Here is a 25536-nt window from a genome sequence, read left to right on the forward strand (position 1 = left end):
TGTGTGGGGGACCATTTCCAGGGACATTTAAACGCAGCAACCTGACTAACTTCTTCTGTTGTCTTCAAAGGGACTTAGTTATGATTTAATGCATCTTAGGATCCCCATTGAATCCAGAAGCACATAATAGCAGGTGCATCATACCAGTTTACCTCTCAAATGCTTTGAATGTGAGACAGGAATCAAAGAGCCACTTAATGCAGGATCCATGGGGTGCTGGGCAGCTACAGTAAGATAAAGCTATTTCAGACATTTCCTTTGGGCTATCTTATTTATTTGTATTTAATTTTTTTTAACCTTGCCTTACTGTCACAGTATAAGCAACTTATATAATAACAGGCACAAAAAATACTGTTTAAACGAAGAGATGGGCTTTTAACAGGCTTTTTGTATACTCTTGGACCAGATCATCCCAGGCTGCTTGCTGGTTCTGCCGGCTCAGCTCATGCAAGACCACAAGCCAAGCAACATTGAGCCCTTTGACTCTTGCCAAAGGTTTGCATCTCTGGCAAGCCCAGGTTTCTTATACCTGTCAAAAGAGCAGAGGCAGGAACAGGTTTTAGCTAACTCAGGTGTTCCCAGTTTCTTCTCCCCATCAGGACAGGATAGAAATATTAACAAGTAATTCAAATGTATTATTTTATAGGAAAGTTGTATCCCCTTTTCAACTTCATTAATCACTTTTCACTCCTGTTGATGCTGATAACAAAGCTATGTGGGCTTAGGTTTCTCGCATTGACATGTATAGGACTTAAAAGTGCTTTATATTGGCTCGCTCGTAAGCTTTGTTTCCTATTATGTTCAGGGCTTTTGTTCTGGGAAAAGAGGTGGTGGAACTCTATTACCACATATGCACGTGCGAAGTGTGCGTGCACTCCCGGAAATTTGTGCTGATGTCACTTTTGGAAGTGACATCATTTCCGGAAGTGACACTGCTTCCCATAAGTGACTGCTTCCTGGAACACAGCACAATGCATTACAACAAGATAAATGTTAGTAAGCTTGGGAAATTACACTATTACGAGAGAGGGTTTTTTCCTTTCTGTATCCTCTACAAAAAGTGAAATCTTCCATTCCCTTTCTCAAACATTTCATTTCTTTGGAATCATATTTTATTTATTTATTTATTGCATTTCTAGACCACCCTCGCCGTCAGATGGGCTCAGGGTGGTATAACAACATATAATTTATGACGTACAGTTTAAAAGAATAAAAACATTATAAACATTTAAAAACATTAACAATGTGCAATAAAATTTCTCAGATGGCGGATATAAGTATGTGTCACACTTTATGAGCTCCTGCATGGGTGGCGGACGGTCTTCAGTGGTATGGCCGGCAAGAGGACAGCCTAGCCCCCACCAAATGCCTGGCGGAACATCTCCGTCTTGCAGGCCCAGCGGAAAGAACAAATCCCGCCAGGCCCTAGTCTCCTCAGACAGAGAGTTCCACCAGGTCAGAGCCAGGACTGAAAAGGCCCTGGCTCTGGTAGAGGCCAGACGGACCTCCCTGGGGCCAGGGACCATCAGCAACTGCTTATTAGCTGATCAAAGTGACCTCCGGGGAACATATGGGGAGAGGCGGTCCCAGTTTGCATAGGGCTTTATAGGTCAACACCAAAACCTTGAACCAGACCTGGTACTCAACTGGTAACCAGTGCAGTTGACGGTGTTATATGTGCCATGACTGGAGCTCTGGCAACCATTTGTGCAACTGCATTCTGAACCAGCTGCAGTTTCCGGATCATGCCCAAGGGAAGCCCCGCGTAGAGTGAGTTACAGAAGTCTAATCTGGAGGTGACCGTTGCCTGGATCACTGTCGTAAGGTCATCGGTCAACAAGTAAGGGACAAGTTGCCGAGCCTGTCTTAGGTAGAAAAATGAGGATTGAACAACTGCTGCGACCTGTGCCTCCATAGACAGAGAAGCATCCAAGACCACCCCCAGGCTCTTAACTCTTGACACTGGGGTAAGCAGTGCTCCATCGAGAGCAGGGAGCTGGAGTCCCACACCCATGGACCCCAGACCCACATGCAGGACCTCCGTCTTCATGGGATTCAATCTCAGCCGGCTCTGCTTCAACCATCCAGTCACAGCTTCAAAGGCACATTCCAGGACATCTGGGGCAGAGTCAGGCCAGCCGTCCATCATCAGATACAGTTGGGTGTCATCTGCATATTGATGGCACCCAAGTCCAAAACTTTTAAAATATACAAGGAGGGGGCCTCTAAAAACCCAAAACCCATCTCACAAATCTAAATTCTAACAGATTCCCTCTGCCAGTGTAGAAAGAAAATCCAAAATTCTTTCTCAAAATTCCACAGAGTCTGAAATTCCTAATATAATGAATATTGAATTTTCAATTTTTCAGGGAGGGTTTTGCTTTACTGGAGCAATTCAAAAGAAGATACTCAACTTTAGCTGCATTAGATTTATACTTAGTTTAAAATGGCTTTTTTTGTTGCCTGCCAACTCTACCTTACCAATGGCTAAGCTGTTGTGACATTATGAAATGCTCATAAATATTCCAATGTCCTAGACAAACAATATTCATAAAAACTTCCTTAACACCCATATGTCCACTGCAATTTTAGTGATGTTAATCAGCTGAGGGTGGGGAGAACCATTTGAGTTACAGCTATTAAGACATAAGAATATCTATATGCTGATGAATATATTGATGAAAGCCTTCTGTGACTTGGACACAGCTATCCATTCCTAACATAAAACTGGAATAACCATAACTGATATTTTAACTAATACAAATAACCTTAACTGATATATTTAATTAACACAGAACAAAAGCTGTGGGAGCCATAACAATGTCCACTTCAGTCAACAAAAGAATGAAAGCAACACACACACACACATACATGCATAGCCCCACCCACCCCCATGAAAAGAATGCAGAATGAACCCAAAGCAGCACACACACATACACAGCCCCACCCCATGAAAAGAAAACAGAATGAACTCAAAGCAGCACACCCACATACACAGCCCCACCCCATGAAAAGAAAGCAGAATGAACTCAAAGCAGCACGCACACGCACACAGCCCCACCCCCTGAAAAGAAAGCAGAATGAACTCAAAGCAGCACACATACACACACCCCCAAATGAAAATAAAACAGAATGAACTCAAAGTAGCACACACATACACAGAAACCGCTGACGAAAACAGAATGAACTCAAAGCAGCTTAACCTCCTCTGCAGAGCCTGCACTTGGGCCCCAGTTTGCAGTCTCTCTCTCTCTCTCTCTCTCTCTCTCTCTCTCACACACACACACACACACACACACACACACACACAGAGGAATGAAAAGAAAGCAGAATGAACTCAAACCACCTTACCCTCCTCTGCAGAGCCTGCGGGGCCGAAGGAGGAAGGAATCACTTGGGCAGATTCCAGAGCTGCTGGAATGCTGTTCCAGGGTGTTCCCCCTGAAAAAAAGCCCTGATTAGGTTTCATTTGTTTATGAACTATTTGGAACTGGACGGGTGATATAGTGGCCAAGTTTGCAAAGGGTGGTAAAAACCAAGACAGATAGTGAAGAGCTCCAGGAGGATCTCTCTAAACAAGGTGAGCAAGCAACCACCTGGCAAGTAAAGTTCAATGTTGCTAATTGTAAGGTGATGTGCATCGGAATTTTAAAAAAATCCAAGGAATGCTGATAGGATTTGAACTGACCAAGACTGAATAGGAAAGGGACTTTGGGATTGTTGTGGATAGTGCAATGAAGGTGTCAACTCAGTGGGCATCAGCATTGAGAAAGCCAAGTTCCATGCAGGGATTTATTAGAATGAGAATAAAAGGCCAGTATATTGTAATGCATGGCCTCATTTGGAATGCAGTTCTGGTCCTCATATCCCAAAAAGACACTGCAAAGCTGGACTAAGTGCAGAAGAGGGCAACCAAGACGATTAAGGAGTGGGAACACTTTTCTTTTGAAGAAAGGCTGAAGAGTCTGGGACGTTTCAGTTTAGAAAAAAGACAACAAAGGGGGGACATGAGAGGGGTTTATAAAATTAAGTTTGGAGTGAAGAAGGTGGGCAGAGGGAACTTTCCCCCCCTCTCCCATAATACTAGGGGCAATAGATTCAGGACAGACAAAGGAAAATATTTCTTTACTCAGTGAGTGAATAAAATGTGGAATTCACTGCCAGAAGATGTAGTAATGGCTGCAAACATAGAAGGCTTTAAGAGGGATTAGATTCCTGGAGGATAGGTCCATCAGTGACTACTAGTCATGGTGACTAAACCTCCACATTCAGAGGCAGTAAACCTCTGAATACCAGTGCTAAAAAGGAGCATTGGGCCTCTATTGCCTCTTTGTTGGCTCTCCAAAGCAATTAAATGTAAAACAGGATGCTGGACCAGATGAACTTCTGGTCTGATTCAGCAGGGCTCTGTGAATGTTCTCTGTTTTCATACACTGTTTCATGGGCCTTTACTTACTTACTTACTTTATTTATTTATTTAAAATATTTATATGGCTGCCTCTCTCCTGAGCATCTTGGGATCATCCAAGGTGGTCATTTTGAGCTATACTGTATTTATAGTACCTGCTTTCCTCTTTTTCCATTACTGTTTTCTTAACAGGTGCTTATTTTTCCTACATTGAAAAGGATGATTTTTTTTTTGCAAGGTGCCAGCACAAACACAGTGATGATAAAAGCCGTGTTGGATCAGACTAAAGGGCAGGATAGTCTAGCATTCTGTTTACAATTGCTATCAACATGTCCTTGGTATCTTACAAGTAGGGTAGGAAAATGATGGCCATTTCCTATTGTTTGTTCCCAGCAACCAGTGGTATACTGCCTCTGAGCATGGAAGTTCTGTTTAAATGTCATAGATAATAGCCATGGATACAGCTTTCTTCTATGGTTTTGTAAACCAGGTATGTCTCTCAATTCCAGACCCAGCAGTCAGCTCCTGGATTTGTTCTGAAAAGTCAAACTTGACTACAATGTGTGAATCTTGATTCATTCAAGCTAAGAGAGAGGGCAACATACAGGTTCAACAAAATGCTGCTCCTCTGTTTAGAAGGATGAGAGCCAAGCTACAAGTGACGCCTGACACAGGTTGGACACTTGTCAGCTTCCCTCAAGTTTTGATGGGAAATGTAGGCGTCCTGGTCTTGCAGCTGTAATGGAGAGCCAAGCTGTAAAACCAGGACGCTTACATTTCCCATCAAAACTTGAGGTAAGCTGACAAGTGTCCAACCTGTGTAAGGCATCACTTGTAGCTTGGCTCTGAGTTAGCTGAGACAAGCTAGCTCTTTAGGGACCAGCCTTATTTAGCATAATGCACAGAAGGTGGATTCTGAAAGCTTAGTCAGCTCTTATTAGGCAGCTCTTCATAAAGATCTAAATCACAGTGATGAACTGAACTCAGAACAAACTGTGCTTTATCTCTTGGCTGTCCTTCCAAAGCTCTGTTCAACTTAAAAGCCTTGCTTCCCACCCCCGCTCCACTTTGATTACCCAACACATAGCTTGAAAACTCTACATTCCCCCAATCAATGATGGGTAGATTTTTGTGTTAAAAATTCCACTAATGAACATGCAGCTTATCCAGGTTAGCATGGTTTGAACAAGATCAATCATTATATATAGAAAGAAATGGGAATTACTTCTAGTTTGAGGAGTTATGTACTTATGAACTGAATGAGTACTAAATGGGGAACATCTAGCAAGGCTAGTAAGATTGTAAGTCTAGCAAGGTCTTTTGTGTTGTGGGAAGAACATTATTATCATTTCATCCATTTTTATCCATCCCTTCCTCCACGGAGCTCCATTGGGGGAGGAATAAACATTAATAGTGTAGCCTGTTTATAATAACTCTGTGTTTGAGTATCAGGTCTGACTGCCTGGCAGAGTCTAGGGTCTGTTGTCAAGAACAGCGAAGCATCGTATTTCACCTTACAAGGGGGCCAAGCCAGCCATAGAAAGTTGTACTCTAAAACATTTCCTTAAACTGATTGAAGAGTCCACACTTTGGGCGTAAGGCATTCAGAAGCTACAAGGGGCCTGATGTTTAATGCACAAAGCACCCTTACAGGTGAACTCTGTGCTTTGTTCAGAAGTTGGTCATGATGGAAAGTGCTGTTGAGTCATGGCTGACTTATGACACCCTCCCTGCTGGGGTTTTCAAGGCAAGATACTAACAGAGGTGGTTTGCCATTGTGTGCCTCTGCATAGTGACTCTGATGTTCCTTGTAGGTCTCCTATTGAATTACTCATCAAGGCCAACCCTGCTTAGCTTTCAAAATCTGACAAGATCAGGCTTGCCTGGGCTACCCAGGTTAGGGCATTTAGAAATTAAGCCCAATGAATTCAGTAGGATGTTTTCCCCAAGTAAGTATGTATAGGGGACTACAGATGGAAGGTTGGATCCTAGGAACTGTGTGTGCAAGATGAGCACAGAAGTAGATTTCCCCCCCACCTTCTCTAAGCAGCTGCTTTTAAACCCCAAATGGAGACAAAATGCCAAGTCAGCACAGGGGGGGGGGCTGTAGTAAGGAAAGGGGAATCAAGTGAAGTCAACAGAACAAGGAAGAACTTGGGTGAACTTGTTCACTTGCTTTAGCTCAGTGCAACATAGATGATAGGCAGCAGTACCTGACTATTGCTATTTCTCAATGGATCTTGTTCAATTTCTCCTTAGAATTGGAGTGAAGTGGAGCTTAATCCTGTGGAGCCAGTCCATAAGAAACTGCAACCCCCTAGAAGTAACTCTTTTTCATCACACCTAAAACCAGAAGATGAGAAGAGTGAATTGCTCCTGAAGGCTCCCAGCTGCAGTGTAGCCGCTGAAGAAAAGGTGAAAACATTTTTATGGCTGTTTCTTAAAGTAGCAGATCCTCTTTAGGACATGCATAAAACCTGGTGTCATCGTGTATAATTATCCCTAACCTCGGCCACTCCACATCTTTTGGTACTTGGTTGATATTCCTTTCTGCTAATCCGTTTCACTGCAGTTTCGTCTTGTTCTTCCAAGATGAATATACCTAGAAACAGGGCTTTTTTTCTGGGAAAAGAGGTGGTGGAACTCAGTGGGTTGCCCTCGGAGAAAATGGTCACATGGCTGGTGGCCCCGCCCCCTGATCTCCAGACAGAGGGGAGTTTAGATTGCTGTCCGCACCGCTCAGCAGTGCGGAGGGCAATCTAAACTCCCCTCTGTCTGGAGATCAGGGGGTGGGGCCACCAGCCATGTGACCATTTTCAAGTGGTTCCGGAACTCCGTTCCACCGCGTTCCTGCTGAAAAAAAGCCCTGCCTAGAAAGCAAATCAGATTGCAGGCACATTTAGATGAGTCAATCAGTCCCATCATTTCCTCTCCACATTCCTCTCTTTGCCCTTTTTTCTTCATACTCCATTAACTGAATCTTAAAAGTTGTGATACTTCCTTCAAATTCCACTTGAGAAATTGATTCAAAAGGTTGCGGCACACTTTATATTTCAATGTCATCTCCTTGAGGGGAAATGTGAAAGAGAAACTCATTGCTCACTGGAAGTGAGAGTCTGGTAGATGCCCTCTCATGAAAATGAAGATAGCCAATGACAGTTTTATCCATTGCAGATGCAAAACAAACTCCAGGGTGATTGGTTGCAGTTAAATATCATGCTCAGAAGGCATCCTTTCTACACGTTGTTTATTTTATTTTTTATTTACAACATTTTTATGCTGCCTTTCCATCCAAACGGGGTCCCCAAGGTGGCAAACAGAAAAACATTTGAATGTTAAAACAGGATTTAAAATAATATATAAAACAGTTCAGTAAACGAACAGCACCAACCTAGCAAGGAGGGCCAATAATTGTTATTGGGAGTGTGCCAAACGAAACAAAGTTTTCACTCGCTGGCAGAAGACAGCGATAGAGAGAGACAGATCTTCTAGAGGAGGGAGTTCCAAAGCTTCAGACAATGATTTCCTGGCATGTGTCTGCACACACATAACCCCATGTCTAGTTGGATAGAGTTTCCTTGTCACATGGTGAATGCTAGGCCATCTCTGCTAGTGGTGAGTCTGTTGTTGGCTTGTTGATTCCCAGAAATCATACGGTGGGGCCACCAACTGCACAGAGTCACTGCAAAGGCCATTGTGCTAGGAGGTATATTCGTCTGTTCTGTTGCTTCACAGACAGAAGATTAAGTACAGAGTGTTGATTCTTCTCTCTTGTAGCTTGCACTATCATCCATCAGCCTAGATGAAGCACTTGGGAGATCCCTTAGAGAGAACTCCACAGAACTGCTGCTCATTAGCAGTTCTTTGAGAGCAGCTTCTCTCCCATTTGGTCTGAATAGCAGCAGCAGTGCAGAGGGAAGCACAGACACTTCGAAAGCCGAAGCAAGCCGAATCAATGGAAGTTTGGACTCCTCCATGAGGTCTCCCCTTCCACAAATTATTATCATTCCCACCTCAGACACCACCCTTGCTGAAGGGCAAGCTGAGCAACGAAATACTGCAGAAGAAGACAATGATTTGTTCTTCTCTAGAAGCAAGAATCATCTGTTGGATATTGGAAAGCTTAGTTCCTCCACGGACGTCCTTGAAGCAATTGAAAAGCTTCTGTCATAAACATAAATGGGGAAAAAAACACCACCTGTTTCTTTGGTTGCTGCTTTGCATTATTATACCAAAAATGGAAGTCTTGTAGATGACTTAAACAGATGACTTCTTCTATTTGTATTTTTTAAATGCAATCCTTAGGCCATTCCTGAATTTTAGGCACTTTCTGGATGCAAACTACAGTGGTAGACTTTGAAGACAGATCTAGTTTAGGTAATGTGGTTGACAGCCAGAGCATCTAGTCTCTCTCTGGGTGTCTGGGATAGATTTTTGTGTGGATAATATTTCCAAGCATTGTTGTTTCAGGAAGGTTATTCTTTCTTGAATGACCAGAAAATATGTGCTGCAATATCTCCAAATGCTAGATTAAGTCTCTGAAATAATTCTAGAGAGGTCTTTGGCTGTGTATCCCCAGCCCATCTCTGAGGACAGATTTCAGCTGAAAACTGTTTGATCACTGGAGATGGATGAGGAATGTATGTTACAGTTGCTAGCAATTACATCTCTGTCTGCTTTTTGCCCTAACTGTGGCAAAATGACTAGTTTGCCATCTATCCTAGCATTTAAGTTGAGAGGGGATGAGAGTACTAAGAAGACTGATGCCACCAGATAAATTTACCAGTTTTTCTACTGGATTATAAACACTGAGAATACTGCCCTTTTTAGTGCCAAAACTATGCACAGGCTATAGAGTATACTGTACCTGTTGAGTTCTGATGTGGTGATGCCAACACTTAGCAGTCACTGGCAGTTAAATGTTTCCCTTTTTTCATCCATAGTAAAAGCTGGATGAAGAGAAAAGGCAAAAGTCACTCCTGCCTTATTCCTGTAGAATTCTTACAGTGGTTTTAAAAAACATCATCTGAGATTGTGGTTAACAGTATATGTCAATAGTTCCAAACTTGCTGTTGGATTCTTCTCACAATAAGCTTTAAGCCTCACTAAGAAAAATAAAAAAAAATAAACTGACTGATTGTCTCTTTGCAGTTCATTCTAAGTTTTGGTTGTTTATGAGGGAAGTGAAAAAAGAGAGTGTGGGTGCGTGTTTTATTGTTTAGGGAAGAAGATGGGACAGCAGTTGTGTTCCTAACACTGCACAGCTGCCTTAGAAAGATGGAGGATCAAGTTGCTGGTTCCCTTGTAATTGGAAGTGAAAATTATTCAAGCTTATGTGGAGAAAATATGCCATGTAGCTTTGAAATGATTCCGCACACATTGGATAATGCACTTTCAATGCACTTTATCAATCGTTTGAGGTGGATTTTTTGTTCCACACACACAAAAATCCATTCAAAATGATCTATAAAGAGGATTGGAAGTGCATTATCCAATGTGTGCGGAATCTACTAGTTTCTCACAGGGTATTTGACAAGACAAATCCTGAAGGATGGATGTCATTCCTACAACCACATCTGCAGCTATGTTTCCCTTTGCATGTTGCTTGTTACTCATCTCACAATACAGCGGAGAATTTTCTTGCCTCAAAGTTATGGCAGAGCATGACTGTACCTCTTCTAAACCTGATTCATAGAGGCAAGCTTTCTAAGTATGTGGTAACCACTTTAAGTGTAACCACACCAGTTCAGCCTTATATAACATAGGGAAAGAATAAAAGTACATTCACCAAATTTCTGTACAGAAAACAAAGCTGGCTGTAACACCAGCCCCGCAAAAGGTGAGAGGAAGCCCCTTTCTCATGTGAGGAGACTTAGCGTTAGTTCTATCCTGATGGGGAACCAATAGATATTGGAAATCCACATTCACTTCCCCCTTCTACTATCTTTGCTTATTAACTCCTGCCTTAAGAAGTCCCTAAGGCTAAACAAAAACCGTGAAAGCCTTCGACAATACATTCTTGGGTACCTTTTTTGAGTGGCATCACCTGTTTGTTGATAACAAAGCTAAGTGCACTGGAATGCTCATCTGAGAGATTCTACTTCAGCAAAACTTCGGGGGATTTCTTGATAATTTTATATTTGTACATGGCTCCAAATTATCCAGATGCTGTATTCTACTCTAGTGCAACTTTGACCGTGGTCCTTCAATAGTCCTACAACTACAACACCGAATTTAATTTCCTTTCTAAAAGCTAGTGAGGAAATGTCTCCTAAATAGTTGAGCCTGATTACATCATCCCTTGGAAGCCAGAATCAGGGCCAGTGAGCCTGATGCAAACTCTTACAAGACGGAATTTGATTTCTCACCAAGAAGTTTCCTTGAAATCTACTAAATATACCTATGTGTAGTTTTTTGGCTGATCAACCCTTAAGAAATTTGGATTAAAGTATTTAGAGAATTTAGATAAGTTTAAATAGGGTCTCTCAGTACTCCTTACCATTTTCTGTACATCATGTTCAATGCAAGTGATTGATTTGTTTATGCTAACTTCATTTATTTCCATGAGGTTTATTTCCAAAAATAATTAAGACTTCATTGAAATCAGAATGAGTCTGGAAACATCTAGCAGGTAGAGAAAGATTGGCAAGAGAGAGGAAAGGATGTTGTTTGATATCTAATCGGCTTGAACCTTTTCCCTTCACTGTCTGCCAAACTTGCATCCCCACCCATGTTTATGATGCTACTGCAATATTGCAGACCATGGATTCACAAATATTTATAAATGATTACCTTGAAGATGCAAAACTTTCTACCTCGGTTATAGGACTGTGTGGTAAGAAGTAGCTCAGAGAGGTGCTTTGGTAGGGACAGGGAGTATATCTCTGTTGGATACTGTCTGCTGATATAGACATGCACCTACCAGGGAGTTTCCACATTGTTAAACTTACCATGTAAATTGGTTATGCTTTATTTCAGAAAGATTTCACCTTTATACTTATTTTTCAAATTTTCTGCTACTATATCCTACTGTATCACTTGCACTGAATGTCCTAACTATTGTTCATCACTGTAAGTTGCTCAGTGAATGTCCTAGTTGTCAATTATATTGTATTGTGCTGTGTAATCCATCTTGGACCTCAATGAGCAAGGCAGGTTATAGGCAAACCTACCATCCCTGTTCAGGAACAGATATTACCCACTCAATTGTGCTTTAAATCAGGGAACCACTAGATGTCACCAGTGAGGTTATTTTCCAATTTAGATTTGCGGCACTTAATGATATCTTTCCCCTTAAAAATAGGCAAAGAAGCCTTTGGAAGACAAGCAGATTTAAGGTTTTAAAATGTAAATATGAATTCTTCTGCCTCTCATGTGGGCAGAGAATCAGAGCCAGCCCGGCGCAGATGCTATTGTAGCCTTTTACTTGACTGAGCAGTTTTTCCTGATGTAGTAATCTCTGCTTTAGCTCAAAGGTACACACTCTGTGTCCATAGAAACAATTTCTCAGAAAATGTACGAATGAAACATCCAGAGTCAAAAGAACCACATCAGTGCAAAACGGTTCTTTCATCTAGAGTTCAGTCTGAGTGACAGGACTAATTAGAGACATTTTGTTTCCAGCTAAAAATAAGTTAGTTGAAAATTTACATCAGTGAGCTTAGAAGGGTGTTTGTTGTACTGGTGCAGATCAAAAACACGGATATGGGACTGGAAGCAGCAGTAAGAAAGATGGTTGACTGGTATCTTTCAGTGGAATGAGCTGAGAAAGTTCGTACAGTTCAAGTACAGTTGACTATTACACGCTTGGCAACCAGCAGTCGAACATGTGAATTAATACCCTGGGAAACTATTGCATTGTGGGAGATATAAGCAGTTCACTTTTGCAGTGTTATCTCCGTAACAGCCCAACCACACACGTCATCACTTGATATTCCAGTCAACAAGTGATAGCATGGATGTGTGAACCAAGCACAGGAATGCCTACATAAATAGCAGTTAAGAGCTGTTATTAAGTACAAGAAAAAAGCTTATATAATAGGTTAGAATAAATAATATACATTCCTGGCCTATCTCTGCCTGAAGAATTTGACCTTATAATACAAATGCTTAATCACTAAAATGAATCGCTTCTACTCTGGAGTTCCTTCGGTCGTGTTTGCAAGGTACTCTCTTGTTTTTTCAGTGACAGAACATCTTAGCTCTAGCTGTAGCCACCCTAGCTTTCATGGGTGGGAAACAGAAAAAGTAAGGGGGGGGAATTAAATCGTCCCATGAGCCCTTGCAAGTTCCCCGCTTGTACATTAATAATTCCTTATAAATAGAAAAATTAGCATAGCATGGAAAAGGCTAGGCTAGAACTTTTCTACCTGCTGTGGTAATTTTTTGTAGGGGGCTTTTTACATGGAAAATAATTACATTTTACTTTTTTTTACCTACAGTCTGAAGCGTTAGGGGCCATTCAATAATTCTGGGATTTTACCTTCTCATTCTTCTGTACATGTTGACCAGTTCTATTAATCTGGCAAAACACTTACGAAATGTCATATAATATAGAAAAGTAAAATAAAAAAGAGTCCAGTAGCACCTTTAAGACTAACCAATTTTATTGTAGCATAAGCTTTCGAGAATCACGTTCTCTTCATCAGATGCATGGAGGGCAGAAGGAAACTGGTCAAATATAGAGGAGGAGAGGGGAGGGGGAGGGGGGAGGAGAGGGGGGATGTAAATAACTCCTTTGATATGGAGATGCAGACAGCTCCTTTTGGTGTAGGGATCTCTTTTTGGTGTAGAGTTCTCTTTTTGATTTTGCTGCTACAGACTAACACGGCAAACTCCTTTGAACCTTTACACAAGCAAACTGATCCCCACACCAAAAGGAGCTGTCTGCATCTCCATATCAAAGGAGTTATTTACATCCCCCCTCTCCTCCCCCCTCCCCCTCCCCTCTCCTCCTCTATATTTGACCAGTTTCCTTCTGCCCTCCATGCATCTGATGAAGAGAACGTGATTCTCGAAAGCTTATGCTACAATAAAATTGATTAGTCTTAAAGGTGCTACTGGACTCTTTTATTTTGCTACTACAGACTAACACGGCTAACTCCTCCGGATCTATAGAAAAGTAAAATACGTATTCAGCTGGGCTGGGAGCAAAACATTGAAAGAAACATAAAGGAAAACAAGGCCAGAGGAATGGAACAGAAGAATCTTTCTGACTGCAGTTTCCCCATCTGGTAACGTGTGGAAAGAATTTCCCTTTGGTTATTAATCCTTTCTGTAGATGTGCCTCCTCCCTCTAATATGAATAAAATCTATCAGGCTTTGTAGTATCTCATATTATAACAGTATGGTTTCACCTGCAACAGAATGAAGTGTAAATGATGGGGGCTGTTAAACATTATCCCAGCTGCACAGCAGCCACTGAGAATAAACTGGTTCCCACGTGGTTAAATCTCAAGATGGCAATAGAAGAAACTGCACTACTTCAGAATATAAGTAGCAGAGAATCACATTGTTTCAAAGGTCCCACTTTGTGTAAAAAAAAAAATCTTGTGTAGTGACTAGGGTGACAGACTAGGATCAGTTCTCCGTTTTGCCATGTGACCTTGGGCCAGTCACATTTTCTCAGCCTAACCTAACTCAGAGAGTTTGTTGTGAGGGAAAAAATGGAAAATGAGGAGAGGAGAATGAGGTCCACTTTGGGTTCCCATTGAGGAGAAAGGTGGAGTATAAATGAAGTAAAATAAATAAAAATGAATTAAATAAAAACATCTTCCTGATAAGCAAACGTTTAATTTATAGGAAGGTTTTTTTTAAGGGTATGTTTAACATTGGGTATCCCTTAACTAAGGCCAAAGCTTGGCAAGTGAGGGGAAAAGATATATTTTAGCTGGGGCCAAGGGGTGTAACTGTGAGGATGACCGAGGCTGCAAACCCATTACCACCGGAATTGCTTATTTATGCCTTTTTAGAAATAGATTTTTCTCATTTGTAAGTCACTGTGTGTATGGAATAGGATTGGAAGGGTATGTCATAAATTGTGCCCAGAAAAACTATGCTTGAATGTTACCTTTTGTATGGTGAAGTTTTTTGGAACCCTAAACTGAGTGTATTTCTGTTCTGTTGTAGCTCTTGTGGCTTTTGGCTAGTTTGGTGGTGTGGTTAAGAGCACGGGACTCTAATCTGGAGAGCTGGGTTTGATTCCCCACTCCTCCACGAAAGCCAGCTGGGTGACCTTGGGCGAGTCACAGTTCTCTGGAGCTCTCTCAGCCCCACCCACCTCACAGGGTGATTGTTGTGGGGTAATAATAACACTTTGTAAACTGCTCTGAGTGGGCATTAAGTTGTCCTGAAGGGCGGTATATAAATCGAATGTTATTATATTATTATTTTGACAGTAAAATTAAAGTAAAAATTATGCTCCAACCCGACCCCCAGCTATAGTCTGAAGAGGCATTACCATCTAAAGATTCTAACACCTCATTCCACTGACTACCTTGACCATGCCTAATACCCAAAGCTACAAAGCCCGAGAGCCAAAGCTACAAAGCCCGAGAGCCAAGCTGCAAGTGACGCCTGACACAGGTTGGACACTTGTCAGCTTCCCTCAAGTTTTGATGGGAAATGTAGGTGTTCTGGTCTTGCAGCTTGGCTGTCCAACTGCTGTCCAATGGACTTTTCAACTTTCATTTGTCCAACATTCTGCCAAGCTGCCTACATTTCCCATCAAAACTTGAGGGAAGCTGACAAGTGTCCAACCTGCATCAGGCGTCACTTGTAGTTTGGCTCTGAGTGTGTCTGTTGAGAACTCTGAAGGATACCTGAGGAGATTGCAATCAGTAGCAACCGACCACCTTTCTCTTTCAGTTCTCCCTTGAGCAGCAGAAAAGGAACAGGGAATGATGACAAGGAGCTTCTCATCTTTGTTTCTCTGCTTGTAGGAGGAAGTAGCCTTCAGAATCCTTGGCAGACAAAACAAAGCTGCTTTCATGAGTTCCAAGTTCTGTTAGATGGGAAAAGATGGGCAAGGTAGTTGTGTGGATTGCCACCCCACCCCAACATGTCAGGAATGTTGCCAGTGTAAAAGCAAATTAGCTAGCCTGGCACAGTCTACTCACTAAATCTGATACCGGCTGCATGAATACAGGTTGGGGAAACTGATTTGCATTTGAAAACAAGGTTGTCTTGATCTCATATCCCCAAGACAATAAATGGAACAGAAAATCCAGCGCTGCCTCAGAAGCAAGGGCATTCATAGTTACTTAAGATCAGGTTAAGGTTTCTACTCTGGGACATTATAAACCTTATTTGTAGAGTTGTTTTAATGGTTTCTGTGATTCTTCTTGAGATTTAGAAAGAGCATGGAATAGCAAAGCTGATATTGCTGTTGTAGATAAGCAATTATATTGAAACTAAATATTTTCTTGAAATATGGTACTTTTCTAATTGCATGGGAGAAGTTTCAAAATATATCTGCACTACAATCTAGCATGTGAGCTTAAACTGGAGCTGTTCCTTGTAGTTGAAGCCTTTTCCTCTTAATGGCTAAAGTATAACCTGAGCAACCAGTGGTTTGAATCTCAACTCAGACAGGTGTTCACTGAGTAGCCTTTGGCAAATCGTGTTCTCTTACTTACTGGATTACCACAAAGGATAATTGCAATGACTGCTTAGAATACACATCAATAACCACACAGAATTCTGAGGGGGAAACCCTACATAAATGTTAAATATTATATTACCACCATGCTTATTCTGGGACCCATTTAAGTACCAGGTGCAAATATTAAACTACTGTCTACAGACGTTTACATACTATGATATTTTACTATCCACTGTACTTAAGAACAGTGCTGCTAAGAACTATAAGGATAAGAGAATAACAGAAAGCCACTGTGTTGTACTGATTCAAGTGTTGTACTAACAATGGGACAACCCAGGTTCAAATCCCCATTTATCTCTGAAATTCACTAGGCAACCTTGGCCAGTCACTGTCTCTCAGCCTAACCTATTTCACAGTAGTGTTGTGAAGATAAAATGAAGGCGAGGAGAACGATGTACCCTGTCCTCAGCTCCTTGGAAGGAAGGGAGGAATAGAAATGTAGTCACTAAATAATTAGAGGACAATCCTAAGCTTACTTGCCTGCCCCTGTGACATCAGCTATGGCTTATTTTCAAGCGCCAAACTATGTGTCATTGGCAGTTCTATGACTCTTTTTCTCAGTTGTTGGTTCCCTCCCCTTTCCTTTTTCCTCCTTTTTCCTTTTCAAAGAAAAGCAGCAATGGGAGTGTACCAATGGAACCTTATAAGCCCTTTCCCTTCCTGCCATTCCTAGTCCTTTTTTCTCCACAGGGAAAGTACATCCCAAATAATTTCCCCCATACAGGGCTGTATTATTCATAAGGCTGACTAGGCTGAAGCCTAGGGGCCCCACAGGGACTTAGGGCCCGTCAATTCTTTTTTGCTGTGGCACTGTTACCTGTGCCTTAGGGCTCCAGTGGTTAAATGCACTTTGCTATGTACTGTGGTCTAGTACCTACCGTACCAGGGTCAGGCTGTCAACTATAGTGGAGTGGAAGACTGAAGTGCCAGAGGGCCCCCGAAATACCTGAAAGCCTAGGGGCCCGGCCATGGGTTAATACAGCCCTGCCCCCATGGGTTGGAAAGTTCTCTACACCCAGGCCCCCAGGATTGCTTAGGAGTAAGAATAACAGAACGTGTTGCTGGCAGATAAGGATAAATGGATTACAATGCAAGTGGCAAAGTTTGTAACATCAGTAAACAAAATACAGTGAAGACTATGGAAGTAAGTTTTATTTTACTTAAAGGTATTAATAAGTTCCCTTTAGTGGTACTAAATACATTACATGATCGTATGGATTTTATGGATTTAAATGTCTTGATGGAGTTTGTCATTTTTGGTTTAAATTTATGATGTAGTAATTTGTATTAATAATTTTGTAATTTCCTTGTTATTTGCTATGGCTGTGCTGAAGCAATAAAGATATATGATGATGATGAATAACAGAACTTTGCATAATATGTTCTTTAGCCATAGGGCCAAACTACAAGTGACGCCTGACACTAGTCGGACACTTGTCAGCTTCCCTCAAGTTTTGATGGGAAATGTAGGCATCCTGGTCTTGCAGCTTGGCTCTCCGACTGCTGTCCAATGGACTTTTCAACTGTCACTTGTCCAACATTCCGTCAAGCTGCCTACATTTTCCATCAAAACTTGAGGGAAACTGACAAGTGTCCAACTAGTGTCAGGCGTCACTTGTAGTTTGGCTCTCAGACAAAATACTTAGGGCAAGGCTATGAGGATAATGAGAGTGACTAAAGTAAATAATACTTAAATGCTAAGGAGAAGGGTTAATAACCTAGGGATAGGCTGATTCTCTTCCTTCACCTCTTCTCCATCTCCAGTCTGCTTTCTCCCCAAATAGTAATAACAACTTTAGTTCACATAATTGCCCTCAAGTGAGATATGAATGATGGTATCTATATTTGAAATGTTAACCATGGGAGTGTCTCATTTGTTTGTTTATGCTTTGGAACTGAAGTCACCAAGGACTCATTTCATCCTGAATTAAAATTCTGTACGTGGGTGTGATTGACAAGGCCCCAAAGTTTCCTTAACATAGCAATCATCGTCAACTCTTTTTAAAGATTTGGGATTCCACAGTCTCAAGTTCCTTATGAGGCGCAATACCTGGGAGGGGCACAATCTCTTGTCATGAGTACCTCAGGAACATGTCTTGGTTGCTCCATTGGTGGAAGGAAGACCAAGTCTCATTTCAGACATATTGTGAAGCCATGGTTTATTTAAACTATAGTTAGTTGATAAAACCAGGATTCAGCTTGAAGATGACCACTCAAATTCTTGTTTGCCTCAACAAATGCTGGTTTCTTCATTTTTTCCACTGACCCTCCCCCCAACCCAGCTGGTATCTCTTCTTCAGTTGTGATGAGGGGAGTACTGGAGACCACGCCAGGATTAAGGCAGGATCGCCACATTTGTATATCATGTGAAATCATCATAAATCAACAAGCTTAGACCAAAATTCACAATAGACTATATCAAGCAGAACATTATCGGAAAGAAACTGACTTTTTGACAAAATGGTCATTTTTTGAGTATATAACTGAAAACAATCTACAACCTCCCAAAAATCTACTTTATACTATTTTAAATCAATGAGAGACTCGGTAAAGTAACACACAATATAAATGAGTAACATAACATTGTGATAAGGAACAAAGACAAATTATATTTTAATTATTTTATTGTATTATGATTAGAGATGGGCACGAACAGAGAAAAAACAACCATGATGTTCATTGTTCGTTGCCATCCACGAACAGGGACTCATGAACAACTGTGTATTAACAACTGTATTTTAACTGTGTAAATTGGATGTTTTTAGAATTGTTAATTATAACAACTGTTTTATATATTTTAACCTTTATGTATTTTGTAATCCGCCCTAAGCCTGCTGGAAATGTGGGGAGGGCGGAATAAAAATTGAAAATAAATAAATAAATCATCCAAGTCAAGATCCCTACTGCACCACTCCCAGAAACCTGACCTGAGCAGGCACCAGGAAAGGTACCTATAATAAACAATAGCTTGGCTCTGAGCCGGGCAGCAGCCCTGCAACTTGAAGGGGTAGATCCCTATCCCACCACACACAAAGAAAATTCAAGCTCCAATGCACACTCTCTATCAAAATGCCAACAGCAACTCTCTCCCTCTCCACTGTCTGCAAAGTCAGAGCTGGGAGCCCCCCTCCTTCCTGCTCTTTGCTCCCTTGATGTAACAAATTTGGAGCTCCACACTTGAAAGGAAGACCTGCCTATCAAGCTAAATTGGGCTTAGATTGGGGTTTCCAGGGCAACAGCAAGAGTTCAGAGTTCAGACAATCCCTGCCTAAGTTGCCAAGGGAATTGATTGCAGATGCCAGACTGTCTGGCTTGACGAACAGCAATGAACAGCAACGAACAAGGCTTACAACGACCACCTGTTCGTTTAGAATGGGGCCTCACAAACAGCTTGTTCACCAACAGCAGATTGGGCCATTCGTGGCTTTTTTTTTTGTTTGTATTGCTGTTCGTGCCCATCTCTAGTTATGATCAGTTTTCATACACGATATATGACTTATCTCACTGGGAATCATAAGGATTTAATTGTTTTGCTTTTTTACTGTTGTCTGTTTGTTATGTATATTATAGTAAAACCAATAAAATAAATAAATAACCCCCCTACCCCCGCAGCTTAGACCAATATTTCAGAACCTAGTTTGATATACCCTAGCTGACTGTCTTTAGTGGAGTGATCCTTCTTTGAAATGATTACACCATAGTTATGGTTGTTGTGGATTTTCCGGGCTGAGAGATCTCTGTCTTTTGGTGCTACACCTCTGAAGATGCCAGCCACAGCTGCTGGCGAAGTGTCAGGAACTACAATGCCAAGACCACGGCTATACAGCCCGGAAAATCCACAACAACCATCGTTCTCCGGCCGTGAAAGCCTTCGACAATACACCATAGTTAGTTTCATTAAATCATGATCTTGTATGGCATCTGACCCAAGCTAAAATGTTTTTCTTCAGTCCAAGGATAAATAGTTGGGCCAATTGTGAGAGGCTGAAAGTGTCACCTAGGATCACAAATTTAAGGATGGCAAATTTCATCCAGATTTCAGAGAGAGATTTTAGCCCAAGATTTTCAGCTAGAGTTAAAGGCCCAGTCTCAAATATATCTAAATTCAATTGGCAAAAAGGAATACGTTGTTGAGGTCACCCATGGTACGTTACACCTTGTAATGTCAATAGCAAGCCAGTTAGTTGTGCTTTTGGCATACTTACTCGGTATACAGGTTTTTAGAATATCAAATGTGCCAGAAATATTAGGTGTTTCTCAGAATTAATCACTTGTCATCAGAGACTTTGTGGTGGCGCCTTTCCCCTTCCCTCAGTAATACTCCTGACTGCTTAATCTTGCTCCCAGACCACGTAGCTTTTTATAAACAATTCATTACACACCTGCTTTGGATATTTTGCTCATGCAAAACAACACTGGAAAGTAATGAATGTGATTATGGTAACAGTGAATCAGATGTCATTTCCTCCTTGGGCACATTCTAAATGGAGGGTTAGGGTATCTGAACTTGGTCTAAGCATGATAAAGCAGAGGACGATAACGAGACTGTGGACAAGGTCACATTGCTGTGGCCTGGGGCTAGTATGTAGTTAAACATCTCTACAGAGGAAGGGGGAATTAAAAAAAGATAACAGTGGGATCAAATGGATATGGGAGAAGAGGGGTCCAGGAGACTTAGGGCACTGGATACAGTATGCCAATCATTCTAAAAATTCTTTCCAAGTTAACAAAGCCTCCATAAAATTATAAGGTAAATAAATAATACAGTTCATGACAAAGCTATTCCTGAGTGACCTTCCACACAGGAGCTCAATCCAGCATCAGGATTGGCCCTAAAAGCTTATAATCCTGGAGCAATGTTCCTGCTTCATTACTCATGGTTTCAAACAATCCTTTTATGTTGGTGGAGGCAATCTAGAGTTCCAGTTAAGCTTCATGTGGCGAAAGGTCAACAAGGGAAGGACATATCTTCTGTTTTGTTTGTAGTTTATGCAGTGATGGTTTCCCCCGCATTTATAGTAGAGTTCTCATTTGCCGATTTAGCCATTCTGCTAAAGAGTTCTCATTTGCCAATTTAGCCATTCTGATGTGGCCCAACAGATACGAACTTTTTACCCTCTAAAACAATAGTACAGCATCACATTAAATACTTGTGAACATGAACATAGAGCTTCCTTAATACACTCAAGTTATATTTCAATCAATGCTTCCAAACAATTTCATTTTTATTTACATCTGTGTTTATTAAAATATTTTTCTCCTATCTTTGGCCGAATTGGCTTCTAACATTTTCATAAATTTCACAGAATCACACAATAAAAATATTCAAATCAAACTAATAAAAATTAAAACACCTTAAATCAAGATGTATAAAAGCATAATCAGAAACCAGAGCACAATTAAAGCACGAACAAAAGAATGACATCCCAAATATTCTTTGGGAAGGCCTTGCCAACCCACCAAAGCCTTTACTCAGGGCTGGCTCCAGCGTCACCGGCACCTGAGGCAGTTTAAAGGCTGCCTCTATGTGTGTGTGTGCGCGTGCATGCCAGACCGTGATGATGTCACTGTGTGTGACGTCATCACGCAGGGGCTGGGTGTGCGCATGGGGGCGCTTTCCAGCCCTCCTGTTCAGTTGTTCTGCGGGCCAGGCACAGCTGGCCGCCCTGGCCACCGGTTGCGCCTGGCCTGCAGAGCAACTGAACAGGAGGCTGCCCGCTCAGCTGCCCCACACTCCTGCCACCAGCACGCGCTCCTGGATGGTGGCAGCAGCTCCGTGGCACGCACCCCTGCCCCTGGGCCAGCGCCCCTCCGGCGCCTTAGCACCCTGAGGCAGCTGCCTCACCAGCCTCAATGGGCAGGCCGGCCCTGCCTTTACCTTAACCTTTCCAAATGGCAATCTCCTGCTCTGTTATTTCTGCTACAATTTTATGGTTATATGTGGCTTTTATTACTGCATTACTATTTTTTTCTTGTATGCTGCTTTGAAATTTTTGAAAAGTGGCACAGAAATTCTTTGAATAAATGTGATACATGTACTGTTTTTTCTTTTTCTTTCTTACTCTACTCTTCTGACCTATAAGTCTTAATTAGTAAGTGAGAATATGAGGAAGAAAGGAAGAATTCAGGCCAGAGAAAGTTAGTCCATAAGCTACAAAAAAGGGTGATTTCTTATTAGTTGCCCGAATTCCCATGACCTGAACTAAAAATTTGGTTAGCATTAGTAAATTTTCCACTCTTGAGTCTGTTAGCAATTTAGGGACTAAAATATCTGGTGTAAAATCTATCTACTTCAATGTTAGGGGTTTGATCCATTTCTGTCTTGCCTTGTTGTACCATGTAAGTGTGATACATGTACCATTTTCTCTCCAGGACTGAGTTTAGAAGAGACTTACAATTGCCAATTCTGGGCTGGGAAATTCTTGGAGATTTGCGGGGGGGGGGGGGGGGTAGAGCCTGGGAAGGGTGGGGTTTGGGGACCCTACTCCTGTTGGGAGGGTATAGAGACCTGGAACCCTAGTAATAGCTCTCTATTAAATATAGCCCTGCTCACCCATGGATGGCTCCGATTTAAACTTGAATTCACAGCAGGAAGAATAGGGGCCGGCAATCTTCAAAGCAAATAGGACAAAGAAGACAAACTATGCATTATGCAGTAGAGTTGCCAGCTCTGGGTTACGAGGTTCCTGGAGATTTGCGGGAGGAGCCTGAGGATAGCGGGGTTTGAGGAGGGGAGGGACCTCAGTGGGACACACACCATAGAATATCCCCCCCTCAAGCAGCCATTTTCTCCAGGGGAACTGATCTCCAAATGTGGAGGTCAGTTGACACTCCAGGAGATCTCCAGGGCCCACCTGGATGTTGGTAATCCTATTATACAGAATTCCATGCTCGCTTGAGGCAGCTGTTTTCGGGGCAGGGGGTGCATTTTAAGAGGCAACTCAAATAAAGAAAAATGGGCTTCTGAAAAGGTAAAGTTTCCTCTTTTCCTTGCTTCACTATCAACGGCAATCAGAAGCAGCTGCTGCGGGGTGGAGGGTGATTTTTAAAAAAGCTTGGAGAAAGTTTCATGGATTTCCATGTAAAGAGTTGCATGGCCTTATACAGAAAGCATTATTACATTAATATGAAGACATATGGAGTTATTTGCTCCTCCTTGGTGATTGATTCCATTCTACTCCCCTAGAGGACTGTCTGAAAATGGTTACCAGCTGCAAAGTTGGTTTGTTGGAGCATGCAAATGATGATTAGTCTGGTCGTAAAATCAAATCACTGACACATTCCCTTCAAACATTCAATCGCAACCTCAACAGATAATGCAAAAGACTTAAATAAATGCTCTCTCGGTCTCAGTACATTTTCCCCAAGGTCAGGATTGATACACATTAATAAAATCTATGGCCAGCCCACAATGTACAACCGGGGAGGATGGGAATTCTCATGGCATTCCAAAGTTTCCCAAGTCTCTGTATAAATTTGGATGAACTCTTTCACATAAGCAAGCAGGGGCACTTTGTTATTATCATGCTTTAATATCTGCATGAATCAAAATAGTTGCCATATTTCCTAACAATTACCTAATACAAATGGGCCACATCAAGAGAAAGATCTCAGGATGTACAAGCTTCACACACAATTTTTTCTGAATCTCATCTGGATAAAACCTGCCAAATATATATATTCTGCTCTGACAGCACAATAGTGGAGAAAAGTAAGTCAAGATGCACCAGGAGTTTGAGCAGCAAGATGCCGATTAATCTGAACGTTGGTCAAAATGTGTGTACGAACGTTATCTACAGTCTCAAATAGGTCCTATTCACCTTCATGATATGATTACGTAATATGCAGTTACTAAGTACTCACTTGTAACTAGATGTTGTTAACTATATTAGAACTTTAGGAAACAGGCAAGAAAGGCATCAGAACAAATCTGTGGGTGATGAGATAACGTCTTCCACTTGGTTGTTGTGGATTTTCCGGGCTGTATAGCCGTGGTCTTGGCATTGTAGTTCCTGACGTTTCGCCAGCAGCTGTGACTGGCATCTTCAGAGGTGTAGCACCAAAAGACAGAGATCTCTCAGTGTCACAGACCACGGCTATACAGCCCGGAAAATCCACAACAACCATCATTCTCTGGCCATGAAAGCCTTCGACAATATATCTTCCACTTGATTCAGTCCTGAGTGGTACCTTTTTAGCCTGCTGTTTCCACAAGTGTATGTGAAGCTGCCGTATTCTGAGTCTGATCTGAGGTCCATCACGGTTAGTATTATCTACTCTTCAGTAGAGATGGGCACGAACAGCAAAACGAACCAAAAAAAGCCACGAACAGCCCAATATGCTGTTTGAGAACAAGCTGTTTGTGAGGCCCCATTCCAAACGAACAGGTGGTCGTTGTAAGCCTTGTTCGTTGCTGTTCATTGCTGTTTGTCAAGCCAGACAGTCTGGCACCTGCAATCAATTCCCTTGGCAACTTAGGCAGGGATTATCAGAACTCTGTCTGAACTCCTGCTGTTGCCCTGGAAACCCCAATCTAAGCCCAATTTAGCTTGATAGGCAAATCTTCCTTTCAAGTGTGGAGCTCCAAATTTGTTACAAGGGAGCAAAGAGCAGGGGGGAGGGGGGCTCCCAGCTTTGGCTTAGTTTGCAGACAGTGGAGAGGGAGAGAGTTGCTGTTGGCATTTTGATAGAGAGAGTGCATTGGAGCTTGAATTTTCTTTGTGTGTGGTGGAATAGGGATCTACCCCTTCAAGTTCCAGGGCTGCTGCCCGGCTCAGGGCCAAGCTATTATTTATTATTGGTACCTTTCCTGCTGCCTGCTCAGGTCAGGTTTCTGGGAGTGGTGCGGTAGGGATCTACCCCTTCAAGTTCCAAGGCTGCTGCCAAGCTCTGGGGCCAAGCTATTATTTATTATTGGTGCCTTTCCTGGTGCCTGCTCAGTTCAGGTTTCTGGGAGTGGTGCAGTAGGGATCTTGACTTGGATGATGGCTGGAGGAGAGCCTGCTGGCCCCCACGAACAGCCAACCACGAACATGTTCATGAACAGGGCCATGTTTGTGGCTGTTTGTGAGTCTCTGTTTGTGGATGGCAATGAACAACAAACATCATGTTTAGGTTTTTTTCTGTTCATGCCCATCTCTACTCTTCAGTGCCAGAGGCTCACTGGGGTCTCAGCCAGAGGTCTTTCACATCACATTGATCCTTTTAACTGGACCTGAGCATGCATGCAAAATGGATGCTCTGACATTAGCCATAGCTCCACCTATGATCCTGCCTCCCCGCTGCGCTGATGTGCTATGTGGGGTGCTGGTGTTCCATTTCAAAAAGTTTGGGACTCATCTATCACTTTTTAACTCATCCTTCCTCCAAGACGATCAGGGTGGCATACATGGTTCCATGTTTTATGCGCACAACAATCCTATGAGGTAGGTTAAGCTGTGTGTGTATGTGTGAGAGATAGTGTGTA

At 42.1% G+C, this 25536-nt stretch overlaps 1 protein-coding gene across 1 annotated transcript in view; it reads left to right on the top strand.

Moving 5' to 3' along the window:
• Positions 1-8581, top strand: part of OPN4 (opsin 4) — a 29289-nt gene extending 20708 nt beyond the window's left edge. The window contains exons 8-9 of the mRNA XM_054990217.1: positions 6668-6823; positions 8186-8581. Coding sequence (XP_054846192.1) covers positions 6668-6823; positions 8186-8581 — 552 coding nt within the window. The remainder of the gene's footprint in view (positions 1-6667; positions 6824-8185) is intronic.
• The last annotated feature ends 16955 nt before the right edge of the window (positions 8582-25536 follow it).

The sequence above is a fragment of the Eublepharis macularius genome, chromosome 10 (assembly GCF_028583425.1).
Source record: "Eublepharis macularius isolate TG4126 chromosome 10, MPM_Emac_v1.0, whole genome shotgun sequence".
In the NCBI taxonomy this organism is placed as follows: Eukaryota; Metazoa; Chordata; class Lepidosauria; order Squamata; family Eublepharidae; genus Eublepharis; species Eublepharis macularius.